Here is an 18,850-nt window from a genome sequence, read left to right as displayed (position 1 = left end):
TTCACAGAAAGGCACAAGGCACCTCACACATGTTTGTCTCCAGCAGATGTTGCTGCTGATGCACCTTCACTTCGGTGGGCACTGAGTGCACACATATCTGCATCGGGTCTGCATAATTGAGTCCTGGTGAATAACAGCAGTTTCCAATGAGATACAGTTCTTTATTGTTTGGACAACTGGAAGTCTTTCGTTTGTGTGCTAAACTATTCCCATGTGTGCTAATACACACAAGGGATTATACTCGACCCTCAAGTCCTTTCATCATAATAAAATACGGCTGGAAGATGAGAAAACCCCCAAATCCCCGGATGCTCCAAACACAAGTCAGCTCCCTCCCCCTTCACACATATTTTTTGCTAAACATCATTTTCAACCCGCTGTAGCTTTGCTCAGGAAATTCATGCTTGGGCAAGTTACAAGTTAAATCTCACCTCCCTCTTACTGGATTTGCACAATGTTTTTCCTCATGGCAGCTGGCCACAGCTTGTCCAGCTCTGAGTAACTGAGCCTCTGGAGAAATGTATTTTGTGAGCTATCAGTATGTGCTTGGCATGCCTGCTTTTGCTCAGCGAGAAAAATGTAGGTGGACAACCAGGAGTATTTCCATATCTGTCTGAAATTATTGAACTGCAAGTTGCAAATGTAAATTGCAGATTTAATCCTTTTTTTTATTAGTCTCCTTTCAAATGTCAGTGATATTTACATATCAGGATGGAAACATAAGAAAGTGAGGGGGTGGGTAAGTAATGAATGATTTATTAGAGATTCTATTTGGTGCACCAGTCCAAAACAAACGAGGCACAGCATATGGCTAACTTATTTATTGTTTGTACATAATAAAAAATGGACACTAATACCTCCCAGCTTGATCTTTAATCACATATATTCATCTCTCCACCCGGTTTTAAAATGGAATGTCTATAAAGCAATCCTTAAAGAGCTTACAACAAGGATCTGGCAGAACCAATTCTCCAGTTATCCGTTTGTGCCGCATGAGGGGAGAAGCAACCAAGCACTGCAAATTACCCTGAGCTGCAGAGATTGTAGGTAATTCTCCCTCAGAATTGCTCAGACTTTATAAGCACTTTGCCTCAATCCATCTTTGTGTTTCCCTCAACAATCTCTGCCGGAAAATTTCCTCCTGGTGTCTGGAAATTCTTTGCTCACTGAAGTGCAGTTAGGCTGCATGCCTGGGGTTTGTTTCCTGTTGTCCCGCCTATGAATGGAAACTTCAAAGGACAGAAATTATCACAAGGACCCCTCCTGGGGTGTGAGACCCTGCAGGAGCCCAAAGCGCTCTGACAGAGCCACCACGGGGCCTGCAAACCCTCCTGGCTGCCTCAGCATTCCAGGAAGGGGCCAGCATCTCAATCTGCATTACTGTTGGTGGTTATCTTCTTCCGGGCCCTGGCAATGCATATCCCCCACATCCCCCTCCTTGCTCCCCGCTATGCAGCACCACAAGTGCCTCCCCCTTGACAGTCCCTGAGCGTCATACACAGGCCAGCTAGACTGTGCAAAGAGATGTTACTATGGAAACATTTACGTCTTCCCTTTGTGTATTTAATAACACAGCATACAGCATGTTTATCTCCTGTATATTTGCTGATAAAAGAAAAACTCTTTTCCTTTGCAACGTTAGCTTCTAAAATGAAAGATAGACAGAAAGAAGGACAGGCAGACAGACAGAAAAAAAGCAAGTTCATATATTGACTTTCCATCTTAATGAAAAAGAAGGGTTAATGGAGGAGAATCAGTTTACTTCCTGGTGCTTTCTGCAGTGCTGTAATATGTGAGCATTTCGTCACTCCCCAGCAAGGTCATTTTGGCCTCTATCCTGCTGTGAGCTCTGCATGAGCATCTCCTCTTGCCTGCAGCTGGCCCCTAGCTTCTGGATAGGAATGGATCCGACTTATCACAGGAGCTCTCTGCTGAGATACCATGCCTAAGGCAGAAAAATAACATCAGCAGAGCTAAAGCTGTTAACGTGTCATCAGGAGTTTATTGACCATGCACACACACTAATCTTCATTCAGAAGCCATCTTTTTGTGCTGCAAATTCAATTTTCTTCAGAGCTATCAGGCTTCTCTCCACACATCTAAGCCACAAATATATTCTGTGGTATTGAAAATGGAACATTTGAGTTAGTGGGTAGCTGGTAGTTCTCTGCTTAGAAAACATTTGCTATTTTATTTGCACAAAAATTCCTAAGGAATTGTTATTTAGGCTTGAAGAATTATCTTCTAGCTCAGTCACAAAACTCAAACCTCAAAGGAGAAACCTCTGATGTAATATCTGCAAAAGCAGAGACATGTTTTGTAATGGAATTAGAGACGTATCTCATTAAATTATGTAACAATGCTAATTCTGCAGTCTCTTTCAGGAAACGGGGAGAAATAACACTAATTATTACTAAATGGCTGGCTTTTTGTTACCTGATTTCACTTCCTGAATTGAGGATGATGAAAAAAAAAAACCTGGTGCTCAAATCGCAGACAAATTTCCACATTTGCAAAATAAAAAGGGAAGCGGGCAGCTAGGAAACAGGCAGATCTGGGTTAAGTTCCTCATTACATACATCATTTTTGCTTGCATGATTCTTGCTCACACATACCCAGAGTCCTCTCTGCAGAAATCTATAATTACCATTTCAAGAGGAAGGATCGGGTGGGTAGAACATTTCTGTTTATTTTACTACAATTACAATGGTACAATCACCTTTTTGTTCGCACTTGAGTATGAGGGATGTGAGAGCCCTCCCTCAGCCAGCGAAAACATAGAGATGCTGCCTTTCATCCACCCAAGCCAATCACCCACTGGGCTTCTTTGGAAGCTGCTGCATCCATCCTCTGAATTTTGCTTTGAAGCAAGATCTGCCTGCTCATTGGCGCATGTATCAGAGCAGTCATCTGAGATCACTCAGTTGCTATCGTGTTTTCTGGCATTAGAGGGCATTTTTCTCTGCTGCCTCTTCCATCTTAGTGAGCCGTTAAAAATCGATGCTTGATTCAAGAAAAGCAAAAACGAAATAAACACACACACACACAAACCAAACAAAAACACCACAGTGGAGAGGAAAAGTTGCATTTTTTCTCTCAGCAGCCAATGTTCAGTTTACAGAGCTGGAGTGACATACCCTGATTTGTAGCGGTGATGGTGACATCCTGCTGCTAAAAGTAGAAACCTGGCCATGACTGCCCTCCCTGGCCATGCTTGTCCTCTGGAATTATCAGTGGAGTTGTTTAATGAGTTCCAGGCAGTTATACCTGTGTAAACTGAGCCAAGGCCATGGCTGTACACAGATACTACCAAACCCTAACTGGAAAACAAGGAAGCCTTTTGCAGTGGAGCCAAGAGGAGTTTGACCGACAGGGTGATCATGTTTTGAGCAAGCAAGGATCCATGGAGGGGGGTTGGAGCTTGATGATCTTTAAGGTCCCTTCCAACCTAAGCCATTCTATGATTAACCTTCAGAGCTGATGGTGTGCTGTACAGCTGACAATGTGGGAAAGCAACCAAAGGCTGGGTAGTGAGAGAGTACATGGATAGCAACCTTTCCAGCTCATTCAGAGCTGTACATGGTGCTTTAGTGTCCTCAGAGAATCATGAGGGGACTGAAACCATCTGTTCCCCCATGGGTTTCATACGGGGTTAGTTGAACCAGCTGAGGGCCAGAGGACCTGCTAGAAACATACAGGCTGGGCTAGAGGTGAGGGAGCAGGGCTGCCTTTTCACTTGGCTGATTTAGTTCAGATAAAACATAATGCAAAACTGCTTGAAAGTCTTCCCAAGGTGAGGCTGCTTGCTACAGCTGTGAGGCTGTGTAGATGACCCACTAATACTCTCCTCCATCTGAGTAATGGCTGCCCTTGGGTCTCCTCACAAACCACCCCAGGCCAATGTTACGCCATAGCTACAAGGCTACCAGGGTGTCAGAGACACAACACACAGCCGATGCCCCACACAGCCCTATCTCCGAGGAGCAGGTAGCAGGCAGGGAGGCTCCCACTTATCTGAGGGAGCAGTGACTCTCCTCAGCAAACTTCTGCCCTCAACTCTGCTGGGCTTCGTCTGGAGAGACTGTTAAGAATGCAGAGGGAACAGTGCTTGGAGGGGGACAGGACTTCGTGTGGAGGGCGTAAGAAGCAGCTAGGAACAAAGTAGACATGGTGCCTGAAGACGGTCAGGCCACGGAAACGTGAGGTACCAAACAAAACCACCCGTTCCTGCCGCCATTTTTACCGCTCCTTGTCCTCCGTGCCTCTCGCCTCACCATCTGTCCTCTTTCGGGCCTCAGCCAATGGCGACTCAGCGCGCACATGAATACCACGCCGCCAGCCAATCAGCGTCGGAGCGCCCTGGCTTTGTTGGCGGGCAGGAGCAGGGGCCCCCCCAAATCCCCCCGCGCTCGCCGGCGGGCGGGAGGAGCGTCCGCAGCTTCTTCGTCACGTGACCGCTCTTCTTGGCTGGGACGTGTCTGCGCGGAGGGACACCATATAGTCCCTCTGTCTATCAGCCCACGACGGAGGGAAAGTTATTGTTGACGGCTTTTATGGTTAATCCGAAGCAGGGTGGAACGAGAGAAGCTCAGAAAGTGGGGTTACAGGCCGGAGGGCGCTGACGAGAAGCGGGTGACGAAGAGCGGAAGGACACATCAGGCCGGATCTCGTTCTGCTTAGTGCGGTCACATATAAAAGCACGGCGCGCGCTGTGCCACCTCATTGTGTGCCCTTAGCTGAGGTGGTTATTAGTGGTAGCGGCCGTGCGCAGCACATCTCCGCGCGGCTCTGACCGGAGCACCTCCCCCACCCCAGCCGCCATGGCTCTCTAAGGGCGGCAGGGCCAGCGGCGGCATCGGCCAGTGCAGCGGGCGCAGCAGCAGCGGCGGCGGCCTCGGCACATCCCCGGCATCTGCAACCATGGCGTGAGTAGCGCGTGTGGGGAGCGCGTGCTGTGTGACACCCCTCATTTCCCCCGGTTCCTAAAGCGGGGCTCTGGGGTGCGAAACGGACCCCCAAAGGAGAAGCTGCCTGGGTAATAGTGTGGGGGGTGGGGGCTAAAAGCCTACTTGGGAGTGATGGAAACTGCAGGAAGTGACACTTGAAGAGGAAAAGCGAGCCGTAACACCCTATATTTTAGAAAAACCCACATCCTGAAAACATAAAGCTTTCCAGTTTTGTAAGGTTTTTGTGAGTATTAGTTCCCTATGCGGGTGTCCTAGTCGTGTAGGGGAATGCCTTTATAGGGGGCATTGGGAATAGCAGATGGAGGAGTTACACGGGGCTTCCAGCGAGCGGTCGTTGAGGTATGAGTGGATCCCTAATGCCGCAGCACTGGGGGGGATGGTGTGGAAATCAGCCTGATTATAAGAGTGTGAGCTTCTCACGGCGTTTCTCACCCGAATCCCCCTGCTCCATAAGTCAGCTTGGCACAGAAAGGTGCCCTGTCCTTCCGTCCTGTCACCTTCCTCCCTCCCTCCCCCCCCACCCCCGCGTTGCTGGCGGTCCCAGCGACACGAGGTGGAAACGTGGCACGGCACAAAATGGCGGCGGGGCCGGGTGAGGAGCAGAAGGCGGCGGATCGCGAAATGGCTGCGGCATGGGCGTGAGTCAAGGCGCGGTGGGCGGGGCGTGGGGAGCGCGGGGCTGGCACTGCTGTGCTGGAGATGAGGATGGGAACAGAAGAACCTTTAAAAAAGGAATAAAATAAAAAAAACAAAAACAAGAGTTGGAGGCAAACAGCCCGGAAAATGTCCAGTGTACCACCACACTCCCTGCGTGTTGTGTTTTATTGTGAAGGCTGTTATTCCAGTAGAACAGGCACTGATGCGTGTGGAAAAATGTCTGTCTTACAGGTTTTTCAAGGCACCGCACAGCAGCACTGCTGTAGTCGACAAAAAGACCTTCTCCTTGTCTACATCCTTTGACGTCAAAGCACTGAAACCTGACCAAGATGAGCCTCTTGAACAACGAGATGCTGTTGGGGGAGTCCTCCCCCTTCAGCCAGCCGTGTTCGGTGGCTGAGGAAAGTCTGGGACTCCTCGATGACTACCTGGAGGTGGCCGAGCCCCTCAGTTCGCATGGGTTCTCCAGCGACAAGGCTAAGGCAGTCTCCTCCAATTGGCTCGCTGTGGACAGTTTAGGCAACACCATAGATAGCAGCCAGGGTAAGGCACTAATTCATGTGCAGAAAATACATCAGTTGTGATGGCAATAATAAACAATGTAACCCTCCCATTTGAAAATACACTGTGCAGGCTCTAAATGTAGAGGTAACATCATGTGTGTACTCGCCTGGAAAGCATCCCTACAACACTGATTACATAGTAGCAAATGGCTAGTTACTAGACTGGCCTGTGGGAAAATGACACTTGTGTTGCCCTTTTAATAACATGCCAGCTGTTAGAGTAGCCTTCCTTGGAAGAGTCACAAGAAGCAAGTGTGGTCGTGTGTTTCAAATAGCTCTGAATTCTTACAGAGTTGAGAGTAAGAGGGATGGAATGTCATAACAGCTGACAGCTACATCGTATCATGCAGTCCTCCCCCGCTCATGGTGGGCTGAGGTTCTGGTAGTTAATCTTTTGTACCATTAAGAAGAATGGGGGAAGGTGTAACAAGTTAGTTTTTTTGGTGGTTTTTTTTTTTTTGATACCTTCTAGAAGCTTACTTTTTTTAGCTCACTGAAAAATATGCATTTCTTTTTTCCCTTGTTTAGAGGATGCCTTCTCTGGCATGGAGTGGATGGTGGAGAAGATGGATCTGAAGGAATTTGATTTTGATGCTCTGTTAGGTATGGAACATCTGGAAGCCACCGTCTCACCAGACGAGCTGATGGCCACGTTGGAAGACACGTGTGATCTCCTATTTAACCCTACCACCCAGGAATTTCACAACAAAGAACCTCCACTCATACCTGATCTAATCACCAGTCTCCCTGAATCTCCAATTGGAGCAGATCCCATGGCCCCATTAGCTTCCCTCTGGTCTTTTCCCCTTTCCCCAGAGTCTCTGACTTCTGTTCCAGACCATTCATTTAGTTTAGAACTAGGTAGTGAAGTGGATGTTCTGGAAGGTGAAAGGAAACAGGAGGGTCCCACCTTTCTGGTAGTGATCACCAAGTCGGAGAAAGAGGAGGAGAACCATTCTGATGATAGTGGAATATGCATGAGCCCAGACTCTTATTTGGGAACACCCCAGCATAGTCCTACCAATTCACTTGGATCCCCCAATGACAACCAGTTCCCTGCAGATGCCACCTGTGGCTCTGTGCGGTCCAAACCATATGACCACCCTGCTGAGAAGGTAGTGTCAGCAAAGGTGAAAGGAGAAAAGAAAATAGATAAACTGAAAAAGATGGAGCAAAATAAGACAGCTGCCACACGTTACCGGCAAAAGAAGAGGGCAGAACAGGAGGCACTGTCAGGGGAGTGCAGAGATTTGGAACAGAAGAATCAGGCCCTGAAAGAGAAAGCAGATTCCTTGAGTAAGGAAATCCAGTACTTGAAAGATCTGATTGAAGAGGTGAGGAAGGCCAAAGTCAAAAGAGCTAGAGTCCCTGAGTAGGGTAGTCAGTAGTGTTCATGTGCATGTATATATGCTTGCTGCTTAAGCTGTGTATGGTGTCTTAATAAATTATTTTATAGTAAACTTGCAGTTTTGTGTGGTAATTGGGTATCTGTAAAATAAGCATTAACTTACACCACGTCATTTGGGGCTTCAACCAGCTAGAGTGTGCTGCTCCACTGTGGAGTGTGCAAATAGCATTTACTGTTAATGTGGTTCAAGTGATAGTGCACACGTTACAGCTAACATACAACTGAGTGTATACTTCAAATATCTAGTAAGATGGAGGGGACCAAATGGATATACTTTCAGATCCTTAATGGTAAAGGCAAAATCATAAAGGTTATGAGCCTCTAGAGGAGCCATTTAAGAGTGTTTATGAATGGGTTTTGGAAAAGGTTCTTGTGGGAGTTCAGTACAATTCCTGGTGGAGGTGAATGGTGCAGGGTACAATAGTTATGAAATAAGGTGGTGAGCTGGAAGATAACCCATCAGAACATAAGTGTGCAGGTACTTGGGAGTATGAGTAGAGGTTTGTAGGCTGCAGCCTATTGTCTAGGGTAGTGGTTCTCATTGGAGCCTGCACTATGTGAGATGATCTTTATACTGGAGTGCTGGGAGAGAAGGTGCAACTGGGAAAGTGTTGTGATGTTATCTGTTATACTGAAGAAGCAATGTGAAAATGGCAGGTATGAGCCTGCATAGCAGGGTGATTTCAGCCTGTTAGATTTATTAGCGTGCTTTAATTTATGGCAGTATTAAGTATTATTTTTTTTTTGTTTCTTTTGAGATGCAGAAATTCAGTAAGCACTGTGGTCAGCATAGCTGTACCTGCTAATACCTTCAGGATTTGGGATGTGCCCTTTATAATCACGTGCCTGATGATTATTTTCTTCAGCCCACTGATACCCAGATTTAGTGATTCATCACATTCCTTAATCCCTGCTTGTCCTGCCAGGGACAGCTTTTGCATGTAGATGTATGCATCCTTCCCCGAGGTGTTAATTCCTGCTCACTTGCACTGACTTGTCCAAGCACATTGCCCAGCTCAGGCATCCCCATGGAGCTGGTGTCTTTGTGCTTGCAGCTTTTCAGAGGCAGCCAACGAGCTGATCTTATGCGACGCCTCTTGCAATGATGCTGTTTCCATACTTAGTAACTTAGTTAAGACTTTGCACTGGCTGAAGGTTAGGGCTGGCTCGTCCTCTGTATGTTCATTTAGCATTTATAAGATCATTGCATTAAGAGATGGGAGAAAGCATCTGAGCAGCAGACAGTCTCCTGACTGATCTGACATTTGCAGGCTTTAGGAGCCTCTTCATTTTCTCACAGGCTCTCAGAAAAAATGTGATTCAACAATCTCAATGGTTTACATGCATGGTGACACCATTCCCAGAAATAGATTTTGGTGCATGAAATATAGGCTTTACCAGCCTCCAGAGGAAGCCAGTTTTCCTGCATATTTGGAAACAGTGGAATTTTCCCAATCTGCACCCTATAAAAGCTCAGTATTCATAGCTACCTTCCTCTTCAGCCTGCGTTTAGGGAGACCCAGGTGCTCATAGTTCTCTTTGTAAACAAGAAGAGGAAACCGCTGCTACTGAGGACTCCACCACTTGCCCCTGTGAGTAACCAAAGGGGCAAAAATAACCTCCATCTGCAGTGCTGGAGAATGAAAGCAGAATGATAGCAAATGCTTCCAAAGAGCCCTGGCAGAAAGCCCAGAATAGCAGCAAAGACAGGGTGTCCTTCAAGAGAGGAGTTTTCCTCAACACTGTGCTGGTGTCAGGGAAATGATGGCCATGTATCGTGGTGACAGAACCATCACAGATGCAAGGGATCAGACCTAGGCAGTACTGTTTCAGCCACTCAGCTATCCCAGCTTTGCACTTCTTTCAGTGCACTCACGCAGCATCAGAAGCCACTAAATGAGGCTAGCTCTACCCACAAGCTCCAATTTTTGTATTATACAGTCACGTGTTCTCAAAGTAATGGTTAGCCATCTCTCGTTTCTCCTTCAGTTGCCCTTTTTCTCTCCTTCATATGTTCACACCTGTAGTGGAAATGATAAGTCAGGGCTTGAAACGACAACTGAGCACCTGGTGCGAAGGCAGGGCTAACCCAGGGGAGCTCAGGTGCAAGCAATGCATTGAGTGACTGGAAGGAGTGAGGCAAGGGTTCACTGCTTCCCAGACCTCATGTAAGGTTTGGAAGTGGAGGCAAGGGTATTTTGCTGGAGATCCCTGTCTACCTGAAACTTTCCAAGGGTAAGCAGATTTTTCTTCCTTTACTTCTGTATCTGCAGCTTCTGCATTTGGGTTTATCCTCACTTGCTGCAGTCTAGGACTTTGCTACCCTGCTATTGTTGCTGTGCTTTCCATCACATTATAGCATTATAGCTCCCTTCAGAAAAATGGTAGGCAACAAGATGCAAGTACAGCAACCACATCAACTTTATTTAAATAGGGCAGAGGATTTCCAAAACACATGCTGCCTGCTGTGAGCTTGGCTCCTCTGCATCACCACTGCAGTGCATGGACAACCAGAGAAGAAGGTCTACTCTTTCCCTTCCATGAATGACAAGTTAGTGGAGGAGATAAATGAGCTTTCTTGCATACAAATGGTGCTGCTCAATTAGGTAGATTGCTGGTCAGCCCTGCCAACAGCTAATTCCTTCAGAACAAGGTGTACATAACCCTGCGGGCAGAGCAACCTTCATGATTTCCATTTCCCCTGCCCCCAACAGTTAGTGGCTGGTGCTGTTAATCCTCTTTAGTGTAACTGTGGATAGTCATGCAAACCTTTAATCCGTCTCAAACCTACTAACTGTTCAGCCTGCTTTAGCTGGAGTTCCAGGTTTTGAGCCCTAAGCAAGCATTAGGCAGCTTGCCTTCTTTTACATTCCTTGTTTGATTGTTCTTCTTGCTTCAAAGTGAAAAACTTCCACGTGTTTCACCATTACATTTGTGAGCTATATAGGGTACTGCTGCTGTGTTCCCCTTTCTGCAGTGACCAGCCCCTTACCCAAGGTGTTCAGAGCCCATCAGTTTTGTAGGCGTGGATCATCAGCAAGATTGAAAGGGAAGTCAGTCCTGAAAAACTAGCCAAGGACTGAGAGTCCAAAAGGTTTCTAGGACCCCTCCCAACCATGGTTTTCCTCTCTCCCTACTGTGGTCATTTCAGCATTTTAAGTCTTGTATGCCAAGCTACTTTGATTCATTTGCAGCTGGGCTTGTTTCACTCTGTTATTTCAGAGGGAAGAAATTGTTGAGTATCCTGGGTAATCATGTTTTATTAGTTTATACGTGCAGCCTTCCTGATACACCTCTATGCTGATACTGGCTGTCATTGCTTTCCACGCTGAGGAAGAACACATTTGCTGATACAGCAGAAGCTTTGAGCCACTCATACCTGCTCAAACAAGTTTTCCTGTTTGCTTTCCATTCGCAGAACAGAGGAAGGCCATTAAATGGCTTTGTGAATCTTACTCACAGGAAGCCAGCCCAGCACTGAGCATCTGGGAACTATTCTTCCTCCTCTAAACCACTTCCCTGGAAAGGTTTGACCACATTATTAATGCTCCAGAGCTTATATTTGCATTTATATTAAAGCTGCTCCTTCTCATCTTGATTCCCAGCTGCTTGTGGGTGTAGATGTTCTGGAAGATGGCACCCCTCTCTTTCTCAGCTCGACCACTTCTATTTTTTTTGCTGTGGGATGCTTGGCTGATGTCGCAGAGCTGGGAAGAGAGCCAGCAGCACAATGAGCTCAGCCTCCCTGGATTGCAGCTGCGCAGGAGAGAAATGCTGTCCAGCAGGTCTGAGGGCAGCATCTTCGCTCCCAGTGTGGGAACCAGACAAGTCGGAGGCTCAGTAGGAAAAGAAACTGTGGGAGCTGCTCCCTCCTTAATCCCTCTTCTCTCTTCTGTGAGGCAGCAAAGTCTGTCTATCTGTGAGTAAGCAACAGAGAGGTGGCTCATGAAGCTCAGATAGCCACTGCCTGGAGTCTCAGCTGGGGTGAGGAGCTGGCATGCTCTAAGCATGACTAGTCTGTAATATATAGATGATTGGGAGTGTGAGAACACAGTTTTATCTTACCACCAATGAATGGCAATGAAGACATTCCTCTCAAAGGCCAGCTCATGTTCTTACATGACAAGCAGGAAGAACTGCCATTCTCTCCTGGAGCTCCAGCTCTGTGAGAAAGGTGAAAAAATCAAGGCTAGGACATGCCAGATCTTTGCCAAGGATGGTTTATCTAGAACCACACTTTTCTTCTGCTTGCTTTTTCTCCCACCTGCAAGGTAAAATTTAATTTAGTTGGGGATACTGTTGGCTGTAAAAGCAACTTTAATTTCAGCTGGCAAAACCCAGTCTGACAGTTGGCTTTACCTTCTCAAGTAAGTGCCACACCTCTTGGCATATAGCCACAAGTATGGGGATTACTTGTGTTGGCCCTAATAGTCTTCCCTGCCAGTAATTAGAGCTCCCATCCAACTTTAAAATACCAGGTATCTGGGTGTTGTTATCCTTGGAGAACACTGCTTTGGAGTTCACTTTAAAGTTCCTTTTTGACTTTGAAAGAGCAACTTCCCTATTTACTTATGTTTGCAAACAAACAAGCTGGGTTTTGTGCAAACAGAATGAACCATGCTTCCCTACTGTTCCTTTCTGCAGCAACAAAGGATGTTTTTGCTTTCCTTAAGGTGTAGAAAGTTGGCCCAGCAGCTGAACGATCGCAGGAACAGGAGTGCATAGGAGGAGCTGAGAGAGGAGATGCGGGGGCTGAGAAGGACTTCCTGAAGGTCAAAGTAACTGCTGAGTGCTGACAGTGAGGGTAGGACACAAAGTAGCACCCCCAAGATTTGCCCCTTTCAAGTCATGCCATAGCCGAACAGGCTTTTCCACACTTTTAATGGTCTCTACAACAGCTCCACACAGAACTATATGTATTAGAGTAACTAACGTGCTCAGCAGCCAGCATGGAGTGCATCGGTTTTATAAAGATGTATGCTGCATACACATTGTTTTCAACTATTTCTTCACACAGTCATTCTCTCCCCTCCTACACATCTCCCCATTTTAGGAGTAGAGACAAACTGAAAAAGAGAGAAACTGGTCCTTGAACTGTTTTATTTACCACTTTTGGCTGCAAACAGATGAAGTGATCTTATTACAAGAAATCCCCTCCCACATGCTGTTAACACAGTTTCCAGAACACATACTTTAATATGTTCACTATTTCCCCTGTTTGGACAAAGTACATCTGTGTGACCTTCCCTTCCATGTAGACACAATGGAGAGAACAGAACACAGGTGGTACAGACTTAACGATGCACCAGGATACCAAATTCCTTCCACTGCTAACATCTGAACCAAGCTACTGAGACTCAGGAGTTAGTTCTAACCGAGGGCTGGCATTATTAGTACTCGTCTCTTTTTTTGTCTAAAGGGAGAACACTTCCTATTTGCTTAAGGAAGGGGTGGGAAGGGGCAGAGAAAGAGCTCCAAAAAGCACATTTACAGTAGTTTACCAAGGAAGATCATCTGGAACAACACTCCCACCTGCTGGGCCATCTACTTATTGCAGCAGGGAATTTAGCAGTATGAAAAAAAAAACACAAACTACACAAAAACCCCATCCCTTCAGTCCAGCACCACAGCTTCTGGTTCAGATGATTAGATAGAGAGCTGACTTCTGAGTCATAAGCATTCCTGCCTACAGGAGCTGGCAGCATCCAGCAGCAGTGCCCTCCTAGGGCAGCTGTAACCTCAGAAGAAAAGCTTGGGTTGAAGCATGAGAAATAGCTTTCTCCATTTATGACATCTTTCTTGGAGAGGCATGACTGAGCAGGCAGAACAGAAGTCATCTCAGTTCCAACCTGCACTCTGAAAGCCTGAGCATGTAGGAGAGAAGATTAATACACGTGTCAAGAGGAATCAGAGAGGGGACATTCACACAACTGAGTCATCCTAGTGACAGGAATGCTTGGATCAGAACAATGATCTGGTCTGTCTTCTTCAATCACAGCCACTCATAACAATCGCTATCACAAAGACAAAGATAGGCAGCACCTGTAACAACAATTGTTTAATCGTACAATACATACAAAATTTTTTACAATGCCAGAAAAACCTGACAGATGTTGTAATAATGACAGAAACTGCAGGAGTACTTGGATTTCAGTCTTTTGAAGCATCCTTCCCTCTTAATGATTTATTTCTGCTGTCCAAAATATATCTCCATTGAGTTGGAGACTGACAGCAGATGCCTTACTTACTGAAGAACAAGATTTGTTTTTGGATTAGTCCACCTTTCTATGGCAAGAACGTAAGACATGCTGGCTGGAGGGAGGTAATTCTAAGGGCAGTGTATTGCAACGACCAAAGAGAACCTCCATGGCTCCAGCAGTGAGTTCTGGACAGGTGCAGTTACTCTGCAAGTCTGATGTTAGTTTATTTGCTGACAAAGTGATGGATCTCTTACATCCATTATCAAACATGCTGAGGAAGTGGCCAGTCCTGTGTTCTGAGCACTCAGCTGCAGATGGAGCGGAGCTGCAAGAGTTCCTTTCATGCTGTTTATGGGATTCCAAAGTATTCTCTCTCAAATTTACGGAAGTCTTCCTCGGTAAAGACAGTGCCCTCAGGCTTCTTCTTTTCCTTCTTCTCTGCAGGCCTATCTTTTGACTTTCTGCCTCTGTTCTGTGTAAGAACCTTTGGGAAAAACAAAAAGAAAAATAACATTCACTGTAATCTAGACCAAATCACAAAACAGTTTTTGAACTCACCTACCACACCCTTATTATTTGCTAGTACCCTGCTACATTTTGAAATGCCTCCAGAGAAGTGTGAGGCAAACATTATCTTAAAGCAGGTCACTGGAACAGCAGCAAGCACCCAGGTGGTATTCAGAGCCAAAAAAGGAAGCTACTTTCTGATAACTCTTATTGAGATTGCAATATTTATTTTAACTCAAACTTTCTCTGAAACTGTAGCCTTCTTTTGTCCTGTGTCTCCATGAGACAACTAGAAAACCCAAGAAATTGGTAGAATTCCCCTGGCATTCTTTAATATGTCATCCTTGCCATTTACAACCTCAAACCTGAAAAACGCTGGCCTAAATCACTTAGTTTCTTTAAGTTAAAAGTGTTGTTATAAAAACAGCCTATGAATCTAGTGGTGTTAGCTACCTTCAAATCCTGGCTCAGAACTATTATTTGGGAAAGACCATTGGTTAAATGTTCAGGTTATGAGAAACATAATTTAAGATGCTATGAAATTCCTACCATGTGAGCCAGCAGCATGTCTGGTTCCCTACTAAAACAGCCTCTAGCTACAGAAGACGAGAGTTCAAAGAACAGAAGGGAAGACTGAACCAGGGCTTCTTTGCTGTGAAATAACTTTAGTAACCAAGAGAAATCAACAGTTACAAGATTTTAACGAGTAGCTGAGAACACTGTAAGAAATAATCTATCAACAAAAATTTAAAGCTTAGGCGTTTTGCTTGAGCACAAAGAAACACTTCAAGGCCACTACCACGCAGAAACTTAACTCTTTGCACAAGGACTAAGCTGGAAGATCTGAAAATAATTCCCATTCATCTATGCTTCTCAGAGGAAAAAAGAAGCGTCATCCTTACCTGTTGGGTTATGGCTTTGTCGGCAACACATCGTCTGCTTGTCATGTACTGCAAATTCGCTTTGAGGTGACTTACAGCTTTCTTCTTGTGATACTCCTCTAGGTCAGAGCACAGTGAGACAAAACACATCACCTGATTGCCCAGGCAGCACCTGAGATCTGCTACAAGGAGGATGGGGAGGGATAGCCACAGGTGATCGTGATAGGAGCTTCAGGACACCACGAAGGGACCTGGCCTGAGAGTGTAGAGAGCAATAAGGCTGCCCTCCACCAGAGCTAAGCCAGAACTCACCTATCGCCGACTTCACGACTCTGCCCTTGATCGTGGCCTTGTTCTTCCCAGGTCCCGCCTTTACCTTCCTCCGCCGGGTGGCTCCTGCCGGCCTGTCGCCATCACGCCCCTGCTGGAGTCCCGGTGGGGCCTTCCCCCGGCCTGAAAGATGATATGAGGGAGGTTACCAGGGCCACACACTGCGACAATATCCTCCTCCCCAGCCTCCGGCCCCTCGGGCCCACCTGGTGCCTCCAGTAGCTCCAGGCCCCGCCGTAGCAACGACGCAGACATAGCCACACACCCCCGCCTTTCACCCACTTCCGGCTCTCAAACGCACTTCCGCCCTTTCCTGAGACCACTTCCGCCCTTTGAACGGCCATACTGCCGTCTTTCCCCTGGCTGGGCGCGCATGCGCGAAGGAAGCTGAGAGAGGGTTTAGGCGGGAAGGAAGGAATGCTGAGCTGTATTGAGGCTTCGTGCTTTGTGGAGGTGCCTCAGGCCAGCCCTGAGCTGGCTTTGTGTACAGACGCAACGCTGCTGCCTCGCTTTCCTCTTTTCTGCCTGTGCAGCAGCTGGTCTGCAGGCCCTCTGTAGTGCATCCTTACTGAATTTCTGTATTGAGAGCGGGCTTTTTGAGACCCTGCTGTGGTGGTGATTACAAGGGAGGCAGTAATTACAGGCTGAGAGGAAGGGGAGCATCTATCAGCGCTGTCACATTTTGTCTCTGCAAGGCCCCCGAAAACGGGTTTAACTGTGCCTGGCTCCTGGGGCACAGGGCTTTGCTCCACCATTAATTGCATCTATTATTCCGCATTACTTCTGCGTATTTATTTAAAGCTTTCCTCCCCCGTTTTTGCCTCTCCAGAGACTTGCTGCTAATGTCTGCTAAATTTAGCTATCATCTGAATAAAGCTTATTCAATTACAGCCAACGCTGGCAGTAACAAGCTGGTGCTGGAGGAGAAGGAGAGATGTTTATTCTCCCTCAGATAGAGTCCCGTGGGGAGAGAGTGGTACAAGCAGCGCTTGTTTCGCATGGCAATGATCTCTAGTGGTGGCTGATAGCAGTTAATCTGTGGCTCATTAACAGGCATCCATTCTCTGCAGGTTGTTCTCCAGCCCCTGCAGATGTCAGTGCCAATCTTATTCTTAGTTCTCTTTGAAGTCTTGTTGGATTATTCCTGGCATCCTGTGACAGTATTTGTCATTGTGATCGTGCAAATGCATCTTTCTGGACAAGACTGTCTCGGGCTCATTCTTGGGAAATATTAGCTGTTTACTTCCTATTCAGCATGTCACTTCTCACTTGTGATTTTTCTCTTAAAGAAATTCAAACCACTTTTTTGGACTAATTTGGGTGGGCAGTGGCTGGGTGTGTAGCCTCATGTGGCTCTGGGCAGACTGGTATAGTGGTCGGTGACCCTGCACATAGCAGGGGGGTTGAAACTAAATGATCTTCGTGGTCCTTTTCAAGCCAGGCCATTCTATAATTCTATGAATATTTCTCCATTTTCTTGTCTTCTACTAAGCTAGCAAAGACTGAGGCTGCTCAGCTCCTTGTTCTGAGCTGGGTTTGTCTGTGCAGTCATATAAGTTAGCATATTTGTGAGGATGATACTGTGTTTTTGAAAAGCAGAAACTGAACAAGAAGTGATTTAATAGCCTATTGCTGAAATAAAAGTGAGCATTCTAGCCTCTGACATATTTGTCCTTACTTGAACATAGCACAGCATATATTTTGGTCAGATAAAGGATAGCTGCCAGTGATACGACTGTGGGGAAAACATTTCCAATTATACCTTATCTGTCAAACATTCTCCTTTAGCCTGTAAAATAGAATTACAGGTTCTTTGTAAGCTGTTCATAGACATATATCACACAGTATAGCTTTTTCTATTAGTCAAACGTGGCATTTACATCAATTAACTTTATCATGCTCACCTGATACATCATCACATGTGTTTAGTGTCAAAGCAGTATAACCTTATCAATGTCTTATGAGGCTTCCTAATGCAAAAACGTAATTGCCTACACTGCTAAACATGTTTCGATTTAACAAATTAATGCGTTACAAGCTGCACTGATTTATTGTCTCATTGTTGGAAAACATATGCCCTTTTCTATCTCAAAAGTAAGCCTCTGCAAACAGTATTGTATTTCTATTTCTGTTGTACCAATTAATAACGCTGTCAATTATGTAGGTCTCTGAGAAAATCTGAGCCCCTTCTTATTAAATATCTTCTGTAGCAAGAAACTTTAATACAGACAACACCTCCTTTGACCAGCAAGGCTGAGTGCAAACCTGCTATGATTTTAGTCTGCAATTACCTGCAGGATAAAATTTAACGAGTGCATGGGGTCATTTTGCTGAAGAGGAAAGGCAAGATATTTTCTTCAAGTGCATTCACAGTCTCCTGCATTGGAGTCTGCTCAGGCTCTTGGAGCTAGTTAGCGCACTGAGAAGTTAAATAGGTGCATGCTTTTTGGTGAAATGCATTCCCCAGGTTTAGATCTGTTGTTGCCCCAGAACTGCACAAAGATCACCATCCGACGTGAGCCATGGCTTTTTAACAAGTTGTGGAACCACATAGCTATTATTAATACATTATATTTCTTCCACTTTTTTTAACAGGATCTGGCAGCCTTTCTCAGGGGATGATCATTAGTGTTTCTCCTAACTGCATTCTGGCTTCAGCTATGCTTGGTCTTGGCAGACATGGTGATAACAGCATTTGTCATGTCTCTGGGTGACTTTGGTACAGCTAATACCTGCCATACACCTGCAGATATAGTTGCACATTCTTCCCATATTCTTTGACTTTAATAGAAAATTATATTTACAATTCTTTTTTCCTGAAATGCTAAACAAGATCAGTTTATTGTCTTGTATTTTGCTTGTGTATTGTATGTTCCTTTAAACCTTCACTGATGTAGAATTTAGGCATTTGGATCACATGATCTCATCTCCCACATGTCATAAACCATAAAATTTCCTCTGTTGACTTTAGATTAAGTCCACTAACCTTTGAGAAATCTGCTTTGTGCTGAGCACAGCATATAATATGCTGTATTTTTCTTTGCAGGAGCTTTGGCGGGTTTATCACTCTCACAGTGAGGATACATTCCTTTTTTCATCACAGTATATACACTTAACTCTCACTTTCTTTTACCTGAATCACCTTCGAGAGCAGATGAGAAGCCCCAGAAAATAGCTTTTTTTCCTGACTGGTGCATACATTTAAAAATTTAATGTCAGGAGACTTTGTGCCTATGTCAGTAATAAATAAATAAATAAATAACTCAGTGTTTTATTGTACTCTTTAAAGGCTCTGCTCAAATTAAAATTTCATCCAAGAAAACTTCATCACTTTGTA

The 18,850-nt window shown here is 45.6% G+C and overlaps 2 protein-coding genes across 2 annotated transcripts; one reads left to right on the top strand and one right to left on the bottom strand.

Moving 5' to 3' along the window:
* The first annotated feature begins 4,698 nt into the window (after window positions 1–4,698).
* Window positions 4,699–7,647, top strand: ATF4 (activating transcription factor 4). The gene is made up of 3 exons (XM_003202258.5): window positions 4,699–4,925; window positions 5,856–6,167; window positions 6,716–7,647. The coding sequence occupies exons 2-3, from the start codon at window positions 5,954–5,956 to the stop codon at window positions 7,561–7,563; spliced, it is 1,062 nt and encodes a 353-aa protein (XP_003202306.1). The 5' UTR covers window positions 4,699–4,925; window positions 5,856–5,953; the 3' UTR covers window positions 7,564–7,647.
* Window positions 7,648–13,638: 5,991 nt separating this feature from the next.
* On the bottom strand, window positions 13,639–15,874 carry RPS19BP1 (ribosomal protein S19 binding protein 1). Its single transcript, XM_003202259.5, has 4 exons — window positions 15,720–15,874; window positions 15,496–15,636; window positions 15,205–15,302; window positions 13,639–14,279 (listed from the first exon to the last, which is right to left on the bottom strand). The coding sequence occupies exons 1-4, from the start codon at window positions 15,766–15,768 to the stop codon at window positions 14,145–14,147; spliced, it is 423 nt and encodes a 140-aa protein (XP_003202307.1). The 5' UTR covers window positions 15,769–15,874; the 3' UTR covers window positions 13,639–14,144.
* Between the last annotated feature and the right edge of the window lie 2,976 nt (window positions 15,875–18,850).

Source organism: Meleagris gallopavo, chromosome 1 (assembly GCF_905368555.1).
Source record: "Meleagris gallopavo chromosome 1, MGAL_WU_HG_1.1, whole genome shotgun sequence".
Classification (NCBI taxonomy): Eukaryota; Metazoa; Chordata; class Aves; order Galliformes; family Phasianidae; genus Meleagris; species Meleagris gallopavo.
This window is presented reverse-complemented; position numbering and strand designations above follow the sequence as displayed.

What these genes read in the sequence shown, in the direction of transcription:
- ATF4 (XM_003202258.5), top strand. Translation starts at nt 5,954, where the DNA reads ATGAGCCTCTTGAACAACGAGATGCTGTTGGGGGAGTCCTCCCCCTTC. An exon ending in CACCATAGATAGCAGCCAGG is followed by an intron (nt 6,168 to 6,715) that starts GTAAGGCACTAA and finishes TCCCTTGTTTAG; the next exon opens with AGGATGCCTTCTCTGGCATG.
- RPS19BP1 (XM_003202259.5), bottom strand. Translation starts at nt 15,768, where the DNA reads ATGTCTGCGTCGTTGCTACGGCGGGGCCTGGAGCTACTGGAGGCACCA. An exon ending in GGAGCTACTGGAGGCACCAG is followed by an intron (nt 15,637 to 15,719) that starts GTGGGCCCGAGG and finishes ATCATCTTTCAG; the next exon opens with GCCGGGGGAAGGCCCCACCG. An exon ending in ACAAAGCCATAACCCAACAG is followed by an intron (nt 14,280 to 15,204) that starts GTAAGGATGACG and finishes TTTTTCCCAAAG; the next exon opens with GTTCTTACACAGAACAGAGG.